The 15618-nt window shown below is 39.4% G+C and overlaps 1 protein-coding gene across 3 annotated transcripts in view; it reads left to right on the plus strand.

Annotated features, from left to right (window-relative positions):
- Nucleotides 1–15618, plus strand: part of LOC141362798 (histone lysine acetyltransferase CREBBP-like) — a 56440-nt gene that overhangs the window by 7656 nt on the left and 33166 nt on the right. For all 3 annotated transcript variants that reach the window (XM_073865046.1, XM_073865047.1, XM_073865048.1), the window contains exon 2: nucleotides 8236–8882. In XM_073865046.1, coding sequence (XP_073721147.1) covers nucleotides 8236–8882 — 647 coding nt within the window. The remainder of the gene's footprint in view (nucleotides 1–8235; nucleotides 8883–15618) is intronic.

A 15618-nucleotide genomic window follows, 5' to 3' on the forward strand; every position in this document is an offset into this window, starting at 1 on the left:
TTTATGCGTTACTTTGCCTGTACATCTAAAGATAAATGTCACAAGTGGAGACATGCGCACATGCGGAAGCTGCAAGAAAGCTGGTTAAGGTGTTTACATGCCAAACGAAATCAAGTTAATGACCCAAAAAACTACCTGTGACAATCGTTTTTTTGCTTACGCCATTTATAGGCTTTCTCCGATAAAAGAAAATAGTTTTACGCGTTTACATGACCCCACGTGTTCTCAGTTTATTAAAGGACAAGTTCTGGATTTTACACTTAAAGCCCTTTTTTCAGATTGTTTATGGTTTTGACTGAAATTTGGACACATGATGCTGGCCCGAGAATTTTCGGGTTTATTGTATCACCTCCCACCTCTATAATGGCTGTATAGGTGCACAGGAACAATCCTTTCTAAAATGCATTAAACTTTCGTTTACAAAGACGTGAAACTCACCGAGTGGTCAGGGGTGTTCACTGATGTGCTCACACAAAAATGGCTGCAAAAGATGCTTTTCCATTACTCCGCGCCGGGAACGTTGTTTCTATTCTTGCAATTGGCAAAGGCGGATTATCGGCACCAACTGGGCTGGAGTGTCTGTTATTCAAGCTCTCAGCGGAAGAATATACGGGTGCGTTTGGAAAAATAGGTCCACAAGTTTACAACGAATGGTCAAACACCTGTTAGAAAGCATCTTTTGCAGCGATTTTTGTGTGAGCACATCAGTGAAAAACACCCCTGACCACTCGGTGAGTTTCACGTCTTTGTAAACGAAAGTTTAATGCATTTTAGGAAGGATTGTTCCAGTGCACCTATACAGCCATTGTAGAGGTGGGAGGTGATACAATAAACACCTGAAAATTCTCGGGCCAGCATCATATGTCCAAATTTCAGTCAAAACCGTTCTGTTTCATCACAAACAATCTGAAGACAGGACTTTAAGTGTAAAATACCGAACTTGTCCTTTTAGCATAATCGGCATAAGACTCTGCATGTAAGCGCAATCAGTGTGAAAATTTCCTGTCTGTGTTTAGAACAACATGAGAAATGATAGCAGCATATTAATTTTGAAGGTAAACTAAAACTTAAGTCACTTTGTATTGCCGAGTTAACAGGAGAAACAAAAACTGTCAGGTTAGGCTTAAAAAAGCGTGGGCTATTTAGTGGATTTTACTATTGCAATTCAATGTAAAGCAACATGAGTCAGGTCTTGTTTTGTGTTGCTAGAGGTTAAGTTTTGTTTAAATGCATAACTTAAGACCAGTACCATGAAAATTGCATTGCTCAACATGGGAAGAAAAGTTATTTCCAGCCTATTGTGTTTTTCGATTATTATGGTTTGTACAATTTTTGTAATCTGTAAAATCTAGATATTTAGATATTCTGAAAATAAGTTTATTGGTTAGTTGTATATGTTATGTCTCGGGTCCCTGCATGCTACTACTCATAAAAAGCCAGCAACCATTCTTGTTTTTTGGAGCAAGTTTACTGTAATGTGCACCGTTATTGTGTTTAATACATATGAACGGCAACACATGCACGTGTCCGTTCTAGCATGCATGCTAATCTGTGGGTTTGTGTAAAGTCTGTGTGGTGATTTTTGTTTTGCCGTGTATTGTTGTCAGATACGGTTCTAGTGGGCGTGTTGTTTGCCAGCTGGGTGTTTCTACTTCTGTTATTGTGAGCGTGCGGCAGCCAAGGGTGCGCTTTTATTCCAGCCGCGTTTGCATTAGTGAACATACAAACACAGCCAAGCGTGTAAACGCTGCCGTACACCAGCTTCAGGCAGACGGCTCACTGCTCAGTTTAATGTCTCGGCTGAAGCGTGACTGATTTGGGGCAACGTCCCTGATTTTGAAGATGCAGGGAATTGCTTATCTCTCTTCTTATGAGATATCTGATGCGCTGGTGACTGGATTTACCAATGCTAGGATGCTTTTTAGTAAACTAGTAAAGACAAAAGTGAAACTAATGCCACAGGTTGCTATCAAAGTCCATCTTGCCCTTTGTTCTGTTGTGTCTGATTCAGCATTAGCTGGGTTCCCTGTGGTATTACTAGCATAGCTGTTTTCTTGTGTGTATTGCATAATTTATTTCAATTACTAGTAGGGCTGCACAATTTGGGAATTTTTTCTCATTGCGGTTATTGATGCTAATTAGGGATGGGCGATATGGCCTAAAATCCATATTGCGTTATACATTGCAGCCTCTTGCGATAGCGATATGTATTGCGATATAATACTTTCAATAGACACGTTTCAGAACAGGTTATATAGACCCTTACAAAAGCCAAACTGCTAAAAAGTAAGTAAAAGTAAACTGTTATGGCCAGATTAGTCTTGTTACCTCTCTTAGCTGGAACTTTTGCCTGACACACTCTACAGCATATATATTATTGTATTTTACCATAATGCCAATTTCGCGCGTGGAGCAGCAGTTAACTTATGTAACTTATGGCTTAAATCCAAAAAATAGATGTTGCATCGGTCTTTTTCACGAGTTCCTCTGTTTCACTGACGCTTTCATCCATGTTTATTCGGCTGCAGCTCGTGGCTCTTAAGTTCGCGGGTAGATTGTGTCATCAACACGCATTATCGCGATAGTGCAATAGATTTTAAATCTCTATCGTATGCCAATTTTCTATTGTTTATATTGCATATCGTTTATATTGCCCATCCCTAATGCTAATATTGCGATGTGCGGCTGCGATTATAATAAATGGTATCATGAGTCAACTTGATGTGTTTTAAGAAAAATCCACACACAGTTAATGATAATGCTAAAATGTGTATTTGTAAAACTAGAAATGTTTTCGAATTGCCACATGATGTAGCAACTGCTCAGTGTCAGTAATCCTAAATCCAAAATACCGCCATACAACAGACGTAGAGGTTTTTTTTGCTACCAGATCACTGTCAATCTCCTCTGCATCCAGCTTCGCTCTGGTATTTCCGCGCTGAGCACACACAAGTGACGACACACGCCACCCATGTGCATGCCACACGTGCACTGCCATTTTTGTTCGTTTTTCTTTCTTTTTTAAACAGTAAGGAAAATCATCAAACTGTTATCAGAAAGTTTGTGTTAACAAGTCCACACATTTATTTATTTAATATAATTGCAACATTTTGCTGTCATATAATTGCACAGGCTGACATTGCGATTGCGATGCGATTAATTGTGCAGCACTAATTACTTGTTGTTTTGTGTAACTTTTATAAGAATGTTAAAGCAGAATTTTTAAAGAGATGCTTCAAAGTGTTTATTCCCATTCCCCGGCACCAGTAAACGAATTCCCACTTAATCCATAGTTTCTGTGTGTTCTCCTAAATATATTTTCAAGCACATAGCATAAGGCATCAAACTTAAGTTGGTGTTTATGTACACTGATCAAAACGGACTTCCCACAGAGCCATGTGGTGGTTTTCCCCGTTTTTTTATATTTTGTATGGGTCCAAGCAGATACATTTTCTGATATAATTTCCTGCCCATTGTTTCTATACACTTATGAACCTGATGAAAATGCTTGTGGCCACCCCAGCTGTCTTTAGGGTTTTCATAAGAGGTAAATGACAATAGTATTAGTCAGGCAGTAGGGGTTAACGTGTGCTAATTGCTTAATCTGAAACACACCAAGTCATCAATTCATGTGACCCACAATTCTTAAAACTTCGACTGTCACTCTTGGTTACTTACGATTAATGGTGACTTCAAGCTGAATGGAAAAAAAGTCAGAATCCCAGATAAATGACCAATCAAACTACAATCTAAAATAATATCAGCTGTTAAAGAGCTGTTTGATAAAAACAAGTTATTATGTGTATTTGGTGTAATACAATAAATTTGTGTGGTTTAGGGCTGCACGATAAATCGCATATGTTTGTCAGGCGCATCTCCTCAGTAATGCCGGTTCCTTGATTAGTATTAAATCGCCATCAGCTGTTTTCAGATGGAGCAGCTTTAACTACTCAGAGCCGTAGTTCACTGACAATCGGGGCAATTTCGCATTAATTATTGCGGACGTATCGCCTGCGATATGTATGCGATATGGCCCAGCTTGTCAGGGAACTATGGCTCTGTGTAGTTAAAGCTGCTCCATCTGAAAACAGCTGATAGCGATTTACTACTAATCAAGGAACCGGCATTACTGACGTGATGCGCGTGGTATCGCATGCGATTTATCGTGCAGCCCTAGTGTGGTTTATGGTAAAAAAACACATTATTTTTCACATACCATACATTATTGTTGCTCCTCTATGCCCTGACTTTCTGAAACGTGTTGATTTTGTACAAAGCTCATCGTTCTACAAACTGCAGGCTGCAGCCTTCGGATTGAGAAATGCCCGTTTTCTCTTGGTCACTCAATGTTGCGAAAAAGTTTCAATCTGCGTAACACCATCAGAATGCGTTTTCAGTGTGGCGGTAAATGTTATAACCCCAAAAAGGTTCCTCACTTATTGTTTCACGGATGGAAGTGCTACAATAAACGAGCACATAGACGCCGATCCCGTGGGTGCTCTGGGGCTCGGCTTAAGCACCCACCGAAATGGCCAAGCACATATGCACAGTTGGTTCACAGTTGGTCGCATGGGACACTGCGACGAGCACCCACCTGCGGCGAAAGAATTTGCTGCTTTCAAACATGCACATTTGTTGAACTTTATATCTGATTGTTGTTTACATTTATGCATTATATAAAAGACTATATGCATCAGAGAAAATGCAGGTGAAACCCTCAATTCTGGCATGTATACTTTACTATGTTAACATTACAAAGTGGGAGACAGTGACTTTTAGAGTGCTTGTACACCAAAGTGTTTCAATGCAACTTCTTCAGCTAAGTGCTTTGGTGTTTATGATACTTCTGTTTGTTTATCAGTTATTGTACGATGCACTGATTGGTTTTTGTGGTATTTGTCCCACTGCTCCTCGACTGTAATTGGATGGCTGAGTAAAAAGTGACGTTGTTGAGCTGAGCGATTTTCCCTAAGTCGCTGACGTTTAAAGCAAGAATGTTTTTCTTTGTTGTTTGCAAACGTTGACATTGCCTTATGGCATGACAAGCTCTTTATTCATTATTTAATTTAGTTTTGTAAAGCCCTATTCGGACAGGATTAGTTTTACAAGGAGAAAAACGAATGTCTGTGTTAGCCAGCAATATCTTTTGAAAACGTAATTCTTTTCATGTTATAACCAATGTCATATGCCATAAGGTCTTACTAACGCGTGTATATAGTACATCCTGCTTCCCATTCATTCAGACATGGATATTTTTTTCATTTGGTGAAATAAAATTTTTTATCAAGAGGAGCCAAATCAGACAAGCCTGTGAATTTTAGTCCTGTCTGAACCGGTACATAAAATCACAGACGTCGTGGGGGACACATTGAAACTCAAACATTATTTGGAAAACCAATTCTATCCGAATAGTGCTTAAAACCACTAAAGAGTGTTTCTAGTGTGGCCCAATTTATTTGATGTCACAGCATTGCTGGATTCATGTTGATTCACCAAACACTTCATTAGGTGGTAAATTATTTCATTGTGCCATAAAAAATTGTTTTTTTAGACTTTAGGGGTGTAAATCTGACAGTTCATTACGATTCGATACAAAATTTATTTCCCCCGCGATGCAATGTTTGCCGTTAACATCAACATTTTCGATTAAATGTTGATTAATTTGCTGATATTTTTATGTAGCGTGCCTAGTTTCAGTTACATTTTTTCTTAAAAATGCAACTAAAATATATAACCTGAAAATTTAATTAAACTCTTGGAAAATGGCACAATCTCGGTCCCAATTGGAACATTTACAACAACAAATGAACAAAAAATACATTTACTATAAATAAAGAAAAATTAATAACGAGGGGCAAAATGTCACACAAAATCAAGCTTATGATGGCAACAGTCAAAATCTTTCAGTATTTTGTGCCAAAATGTGCACAAGTGACAGTAAACTAAATTAATATAAAATAAAGCTGTTAAACTTAAGCATTTGATCGATAACACAATATCAGATCTAACAGTCAAACAATTGCTGCAGTGGTCTCTTTTGAGAGATTTTTCTAAAAAAAAATCAATATTATCAGGAGAGAGTACATTACGTTTTGCATGGACAATATCACCTGCAATGCTAAACACACGCTCGTCTTCTGTCTCTTTTGCTGTGTTCGCATTCACTTGCTGACGCTAGCAGACGAAAATAAACAAAAATGCGCGCTTTGGCAGAAATGCGTAGATGGACTTTACGTCAAGGAATGAGGACATGGGGAGTGTCAAAATAAAGGTAACACAAATAAATTTTTATCTGTGGCATCAAATCGTTATAAATAAAATCGATGTATCTTTACACCCCTAGTAGTCTAGACATGTAGACAAAAATACTTTGGTGGTACAAACAGAAGTTTAAATTGAACACAACGGTACTTTTTAAATGTAGCCTGTTATGTAAATTCTTTGTTGAAATCAAAATGCAGCTAGTTATGTTGAACTCAGCATTATGAGGAGGTAGACCAGACTGATGGGCAGCTGGTGGGGTACGAGGGGGTAACCGATGAACAGCTGGAGTGGATCTTATTTTAGCTTTGAATGCTCCCTGCAGAGTATTAGACATCCTTACATCCGTATACTTCTTTCATAGTGAAACAGAAAGCATGTGACGTTTATTGGTCTTATCTTTGATTTTGTTTAGAGCCCGACCGATTTATCGTTTTGCCGATTTTATCGGCCGATATGAGCATGTCGCAGATATATCTGTATCGGCGTATAAGCCGCAGATATGAAGCCGATATGAACGTTCCTTACAGAACACATTAAATGCTTTTGAAAGATGTAAGTACTTGTTTGTCCAGCAGAGTGCGCCCTATTGGTTGCTAATGGCGACTCAGGTCACTCACTGTAGTGACATCAGCCAATCCCCCACCCCCTTCACTTCAGTCAGTCTCTCAGTTCAGGTGGCGGGCGCGGCAGTCACGCGGTTTCTTCAATACATTTTACACCTGGTATTAAGACGCGCTTTGGTCGATTGGATTATAAGTGGACGAGAGAGACACATTCCTGTTTACATTTGGTGGTTTTAATCAGTCTTTTTTGTCCACTTGCGAGTTGTTGCAAACGCAAGCGGAAGAAATGACGCGAGGCGGAGAAAGGACGCGCTTAAACTGATGCGCAGTCTGTGGGAGTACAGCTGCTTGTGCTGTTACATGCTCATTTCAAAGCAATTGATTAAATAAGCTCGCGCAACTTTACACCCTTTCTTAAATAAAAGAGGCGGAGAGCAGACGCTTTAGTTTTATAAAAGTTTAAAGTCCCGGCAGAACACTGTGGGTTCGTGTTATAAAAAAGTTGTGCAGTACATTAAACATTAGCCTTCATCAGTATGTTGTCAGTAATTCAAGCATTGTCGTCTTAACGGTAAGTTTTTAATTAATTTGTGAAGTCTATAACTTACTCGAAAGCTAAGCCCAATATAACAATGACTTTATAAGTTTCCATTTTTTAAAATAAGCCCAATATAACATTATTCTCGTTAAAACTGACAATGGTTTAAGTTATATGTATTTTGTTTTGTTTGTGTTTTAAAGTTATTTATAATAAGTCCAATTTACTGTTTTGTGCACTTATATCAGAATCATTTTGGATAATAAAGTTTATTGTTAACTTGTAAAACACACCTGCCTATATTACATATCTTTGTCACGTCATTTTAAGTGTTTGATCACCACATTTGTGGTGTGATCATAGAGTGATCATTGCAAAAAGTATTTATATATAGTATATTCTGTTAATGTATATAGTGTATTCTATGTACAGTACTGTAGTAGTATAATATACTGTAGTATATGTGTACTGTACTATAATATGCACATAATGAATATCGGCCGATATATCGTTATCGGTCTTTTTTTACTCTCTAATATCTGTATCGGCATCGGCCCCAAAAAATGCATATCGGTCGGGCTCTAATTTTGTTGTTCATTTATTTTTCCTTTGCCAATCTCAATGCTGATATCTATGGAGCAGGGTGGCCGATTGATCATCTCATGTAGAAAAATCTGTATCTATAACGTAATATGATCATGACAAAGAAGAAAAACTTACTAGATTACTACAATTTTATTCTTATTGGAAATGAATTGTCCATTGAAAGTTTGGTTTTCAACTTAATATTACTCAGATTGTCTGTAATACGATGTATATTGGTGTTAATAAAATGTGCAAATATATTCATGTCTTCTTCTCTTTTTCCAGACTTTGTGTCCCTGTTTGACTTGGAAAATGATCTTCCAGATGAGCTGATACCCAACGGAGACCTGGGGCTGATGTCCATGCCCTCTAATGGGGATGGAGGGGTGGTAAGCCGGATGGGTGGCAACGTCCCAGATGCTGCTGCTAAGCATAAGCAGCTGTCCCAGCTCCTGCAGGCAGGGAATGGCCCCGGTCTGGGAGGAAACCTCAGCTCCGTCAGCCCTCAGCCTGGAATGGGTGGCCAACTGGGTGCCTTGGGTAAAAGTCCCATGGGCCAGGGTTCACCCAGTCATCAGACCCAGCCTCCGAAGCCTGTCGGCACCCCGACTGGTCAGGGAAACAATAGTCAAGGCATGGGCCTCAATACTGGCTTTAACCAGGCTTTACTGAACAATAACAACCAGGCTCATGGACTCATGGGGCAGAACATGGCCCAGCAAGGGCAAATGATGAATGGCGTCATGGGGCCGGCTGGAAGAGGCAGGGCAGCTCCAGGGATGCAGTTCCAGGGTCAGACCATGCAAGGGGCACCGCTCGGAGCCGGTACTGGGCAAGGGGGCAGTGTACTGGCAGAGACTCTTACCCAGGGTACACCGCAAATGGGGGCACATAACGCCATTAACGCCCAGCAAGCGGGAAACATGAACAAGGTAAGTAACGCTGTGTTTGATGTATAGTAAAACGTTTGATTGATGATGAAATGGTTAGCATGGTTCACTTTGAAAGCTCCCACAAGCTTGAATACAAACAAGCAAGTTGTTTCGGTTTCGACCAACGTGTTTGGATGTGGTTTCAGTTTGTAATTTCCGCTTCAGACGGGGACATTCAGAGAACTTCAGTTATCAATAAGCTTACAACATACATATTAATCATTTGTAGGTTATCAATGGTACCGTTCATACGGATCCACAAAAACGACTATGAACGCTGTATTAGGCATGCAAGACCAGTAGTTTTTGGTTGTGGTACTGGTGTATTAAATCTACACTTTGATGGAAAAGCGTTAAAAACCCTTAAGCAGCACAAACACAATCATGTGGTCCGCCATCTGTTTGGTTGTACACACGCATGCCTGAAAACTGAACATGTTACTTGCATGACATCACCGTTTTCACTATACAAACAGGTTATTTTTTGGTTTCCACCAATGTTTTGGTATGTCAACATTTTGTAGTTTACATGAAAATGATGGCGTTGTCGTTTTTTAAAGCATGCACTTTGAACCTTTTCAAAAGTTTGGGTTTTTCAGGACCCCTTTGGTTAAAACGTAATGTTAACAACTCCTCTGTGTCACCCTCAGAATGGTCACCTCTTTGTGCCCAAACCAACTTTGTTGAACGGTTTGAAAGATAAAGATAATTTTGACATTAGATATGCTAGATTTTGGCTAAGAAATGTGGTAACTTGGAGACTTGTTTTGCAGTCTTGCACTAGAAATGTTTTCTGTTGCTTGTTGTTGTACTTCTCAGTTTGCTTCTCACATTTTCTTAAAGGGACATTCCACTTTTTTTACACATCTCATTTTCCAGCTCCCCTAGAGTTACATTTCATTCTTACCATTTTTAAATCTATTCAGCTGATCTCCGGGTCTGGCACCAGCACTTTTAGCATAGCTTAGCACAATCCATTCAATCTAATTAGACCATTAGCATCGCTCTTAAAATTAACTTAAGAGTTTTGATATTTTCGGTAGTTACAGGGCTCCAGACTGCCACCAAAATTTGCGAGTGTGCCACTGAATTTTACATCCAGTTAATTTTAAATGTGCGACCAGTAAATTTGACCTTTTTTGTGACGTGACACTGAATTTGAAACAGCACATTGTACTTTCTCCATCCATCATTAAAGTATTTATTAGTAATACAGTGTAAATTAGTAGAAATGTGAATATTTGGTTAGCATGTTGATTTACAGTGTGTGCCCCTAAAGTTTCTGGATGCGCCCCTAACATTTTCAGTTGGGGGCAACTGTGCCCCTAGTGAAAAAGTTAGCCCTCAGTTATGTTGTGTACTAAGATTGACGGAAAATTAAAAGCTGCTATTTTCTAGGTAGATATGCCTAGGAACTATACTACGCCTGCTGCAACCATGTTACATCAGCAAAGTCCTTGATTATTACACCAGAATGAGAGTATAGTTCCTAACCATATCTGCCTAGAAAGTCACAACTTTTAATTTTCTGTCGGTCTTAGTACTCAATGTAACTACAGAAGAGTCAAATTTTAAATAGGAAAAAAATCAAAACTCTTTGGTTATTTTTTTGCCCGATGCTAATGGTCTAATCAGATTCAATGGATTGTGCTAAGCTATGCTAAAAGTGCAAGCGCCAGACCTGGGGATCAGCTGAATGGATTCCAAAACAGTAAGAATCAAATGTTTAACTCTAGGGGAGCTGGAAAATGTGCATATGTTAAAAAAAGTGGAATGCCCCTTTAAGCATCTCGGTGTTTTGTGTTGAATCTGTTATCAGGCTTACATATAGGGCTGCACGATAAATCGCATGCGATTGTCATCCGCATATCATCAGTAAAGCCGTTCCTTGATTGGTAGTAAATGGACATCACCTGCTTTCTGATGGAGGGGCATTTACTAAACAAAGATGTAGTTCACTGACACGCTGGCCAATATCGCATTCATTATTGCATGCGATTCATTCGTGATAATAAAGGTGAAATTGCCCCGATTGTCAGGGAACTACGCTTTGTGTGGAAAATTATGCTCCATCTAAGCAGGTGATGGTGATTTACTACTAATCAGCAAACCGGCTTTTCTGACAAGATACGCATGAGAATCACATGCGATTTATTGTATAGTCCTAGTTACATGCGTCTGTTTGTTTTAACATCAAATCATTTGGAAATGAGTCTGTTACTCGCATGACCTGTTTATCGTGAGTGCACACTTGATCAAGATGTTGGATGCATCCTAAAATTAAGTTGTGTTCCATCTCATGTCACAGCAAGTAAAATGTTTTGAATAGCGTTACAGGAGTTGTAGAGGTTTTCATATCTGTGGTGTTTGCTCAGAGGTGCTCGGATGTGCTATTGGCACTGTAGCTTGTGTTTGCATTGCACACAGATGACAGTCCCAAGTGCCGCTCAAGTGTGCAAGACCGGCCTGCATTAGTGTTTCAGTAGCTCTTTACACTGTAAAGATGTGCATGACTAAAGTGGTGATTTTCTTTTGAGAGTTTTTTTTTTAGCTGGGTGCTTAAATTCTCAACGACCATTCAGTTCAGACCTTGGGAAACTCCTTAGTCGACTCTTTATTAGCATTACTCGGAGCAATGTCTTAACTTGTCACAGTAATGTTTAATTCAATTCATGTTTTATGTCATCAAATAATTAAAAAAAAATTTAATGATTAATCTGCACACTTAAGCTTTAAGTTCATCTGGCTTCTTAATCAGAAATGTTAACCTCCAATCTCTCTCAAAACGATTTCTGTTCCTGTCACGAGTAAATGGTGCAAGGCCAAGACTATTGGGGACTCGCTTTAGTTGATCCTTATTGTCGTGATTTTTTTAGCAAAGCCAAATTTTCAAAGATCCAAACGATACTGATGGATGAAATCAATCAGTATAGCCTTGAGCAGCACAAACAGAATCATGTAGTCTGCCATTTGTTTGGTTGTACACACGCAGGCCCAATTCCCCCCCCCCCAATTTTAGAAGACGTTTCACTTGGATATTCATCACTATAGGGAAATTAAAAGGCAATTAAAGACAATTGCAACTTGTGTTTTATGTCGACTTTAAGGTTTTTAGAAAATGTAAATCTTTAGTAATACCTATACTAAATTTGGCCCTCATCATGGATGTCATGGCCATTAAGCTGACATAAGGTTAAAAAAAGGAAAGAAAAAAATGTGTGATCACAGGTTTGTAAATATTTTGGCAGTTTTGAATTTTCAGCTTTTATCAAAATTTGTTAAACATAGTCCTATAGACCAGTGTTTCTCAACCCTGGTCCTCAAGGACCCCCTTCCAGAATGTTTTAGATGTCTTCTTAATTAACACAACTGATTTAAATTATTAGCTTGATACTAGGGAGGCATTCTGGAAGGAGGCTGATGAGTTGGTTCGGGTGTTTTAAATAAGGAGACATCTAAAACTCTCTGGAAGGGGGTCCTTGAGGACCATGATTGAGAAACACTGCTATAGATGTTTCATCGGACGCACGTGCGGTGATGCGATTACGCGTCTTAGCGGAACTTTACTTCCGGTCTCTAGTGTCTAGGGATAGCCTGACGTTGTCATACTCAATTCTAGTCAGAATTTGAGTCTGATACCTCCCATTGAGCTATAATTATGAGGCGTGTCTCAACCGAAAAATGCCTCTGCACTCAATTGGATAGACCTACGACCAATCAGAGCAACGGAGTGTGTGACGTATGTTGAAATTACGTCTTTGCAGCCTGACCGAACTGCTAGTTATTTCGCTACAATGACACTAACATTGTGATTTTACAGAGTTAGCGAATGTACATCAACACCTATTATGTTTACAACATTTCGTTTATATCACAACATGAAGTATTTACTAAGTCATAGAGTAAGACTATCTCTTACCATTTGTACGTTAGGTGAACTTCATCCACGACAATACCCATTACGTTTGCTTGAAAATATTGGAGCCTAGCATGTCCCTCCACTTATTCAGCAACCACGATTCCGGGCTTCCGAAAAGAAGCTGGCAACGACCGCTAATTATATCCATCTCGTCGTGCACGCTGAGTTGCATCGCCGTGATGACGTTAGCCATTTCAGTTGCGACCAACTTTTGCCGAATAGGAAGGACGGCAAAAACATCAACAAATGCCCTGCTCGCGTTTCTCTGTTACTCTTTTAAAATCAATGCTCTGTCAATATCTTAGAACAGACTCAATGTCAGAATCCACACCTGAACTCTACAGCGGCAGCCATTCAACACACGCACTCTTTGGTGACGTGGTTCATTACGTTACTGTTGATTATCTGTCCATCATCGTATAAAGCCCGCCCCGACAATTTGATTGGTTCGACCAGCATTTGTCCTAGCATAGTAGCTCCTCAACGCAGAAACCCCAGACCGATCTTCCCGTTTTCAAAATCTTGTGGGCAGGGCTAAGATCGGCTGGCACCCAGGCTAGTCTAGGGACCTAGTGTCTATACTGAACTCTGGAACAAATACCTACAAATACTTCTCAAACTTTTTCCGCATGCGGCCCCCCTTGTGTACGCTGCATTCCTTCGCGGCCCCCCCAAAGAAAATGTATGACAAAAAACTGTTCTAAAATGTAACATTTTAATTAAACAAAACATATTAAGTTATACAAAGTAGTGCTGTTGGTTAGTAGCCTTATTTTTTAGGTTTCCTTACAAAGAATTCATGATAAATGAACGTATTTTATAAAATGTCATAAAACTGGGCCCCCCTGGCACCATCTCGCGGCCCCCCTGGGGGCCCCGGACCCCAGTTTGAGAACCACTGGTATACATTATATAGTACACATTTTACACCATAACATTAGCTAAGTGTAGTTTTTGATACGCTTTATCTCTCGTTTGAACTAAGAAAATCTACTTGTTGTTTTTTTAGCTTGTTATCAGAAATAAACTACTCTAAAAGGAGTTTGTTGTCATTGTTTTGTTGCGGAATTTACAGAAAGTTATGCATGTTTTAAGAAAGCCGTTTGTTAGTGTTGTTACTGCTGAAACCGTCTATAATTTGGTTTTGTGTCCAATAGGTTCAAGATAGGCAAGTCAATAAAGTTAATTCCTTCCATTGTAAATTATTTCTTTCTCTCGGTTATCCAAAAACATCATAGCATTAATTAATACAGTTTTGTTGCCACTGTTAAATTCTTAGCAAAGGTAATTCCTATCGTTACCAACATGTATGACTTCAGTCAACCAACTAGCATTGTTGCATATTTGTAAAATGGGTGAAATCTCTTGACTAAAGCTTGATTTATAGTTCTGCATAGGACCTACACCTTATCCTCTATGTGTCAATTTTCATTTATACTTGTGCGTTATTGTTCGCGTTGATGTGCAATAGGCTTTATGCCCACCTGCACTACTTCCTGAACTTCAGCCAGCTCCTTGTTTCCTGTCTGCCATTATTGGACAAACTGATTAATCCTGGTGTGCCTGACCTCTGAGTAGTCAGACATGAAACAAGGAGCTGGCTGAAGTTCAGGAAGTAGTGCAGCTGGGCATAAAGCCTATTATACATGCAGATCGCTAGTAGGCAATATCCACCGGCATGTTACATTATCAAAGTAAATGCCAAAGAAAGCAGCAGCTTGTTGTGTACGTTGTTGGAGAAGCGTCAACTGTGATAGAGCAAAAAGACAGCAACTTCTGTTGCAGCTTGAGTTGTTAAATTTCGCTCCTCTGCTTTTGTTTTTACGGTCGTATGTGGAAATGCGGCACAGATTTTCTTTACCTGGGGTTCTACAAGACCAATTAAAACTCTTGCGGTTAAATTTTTGGAGAGGTGTGCATCAGCCTTTGCAATAGGGTTCTTGCCTAGGCTATGGCGTACTAGGCTATCGATGCAAAAGTATAAATTGGGCTTAAGGTGGTGGAGGTAATTTATGTTGAAAGAGAGGCTTCACTCCTGGTTAAGACCCAATGGAAGACTGAGAGAGATTTACTGATCAGGACAGGGAGTTCCTCACTGAGGCACGTTAAGCAGCGGAGTGCACAGCGCTAATGGCTGCAGGCCTGCATTAGCGAATGCGAGGGTCCGTGCGTTTGCACTGGGGGATGGGCTTCAGATCGCTGGAGCTGCTCTCATCGGATGCCGTCAAAAGCATTGCTGCTTACACTATAGTTACAGCGTACGGCTCTGTGCAAATATCTCAGCGGGTTCATCCACCTGCACAGCTTGTGTTTACCAGGTTTCTGCTGGTTAATTGCTAGAATTTTTTGTCATTTTTAATATCAGGCAGTTAGAGTCACACAGACTCCACATATTAACAAAATTTACTGTACAGACTTAATTTGTGCCATCTGCTTAACACTTTCTATTGAAAATTAAGGCTTGAACAAGCATTTTTGGTGTTCGTAAAGTGTTTCATGCAGACAGAAATTACAGACTAAATACAACAAAAACATCTTTTTGTGTGAAATTAAATAAGTGGCACCAAACTGGCACAATGTGCTGAGACTTTATGTAAAATTATACTTTGAGAATTAATTTTTGTCTTATTTGTAGCCCAAACTTGTTAAATGAATATTCCACTTTCATTAAAAAAATCCTGATAATTTTATTTACCCCCATGTCATCCAAGATGTTTGTCTTTCTTTGTTCAGTCAAAAAGAATTTGCGTTTTTTGAGGAAAACATTCCAGGACTTTTCTCCATATAGTGGACTTCAGTGTATCTTAACAGTTTATA

This window comes from Misgurnus anguillicaudatus, unplaced genomic scaffold (genome assembly GCF_027580225.2).
Source record: "Misgurnus anguillicaudatus unplaced genomic scaffold, ASM2758022v2 HiC_scaffold_29, whole genome shotgun sequence".
Lineage (NCBI taxonomy): Eukaryota > Metazoa > Chordata > Actinopteri > Cypriniformes > Cobitidae > Misgurnus > Misgurnus anguillicaudatus.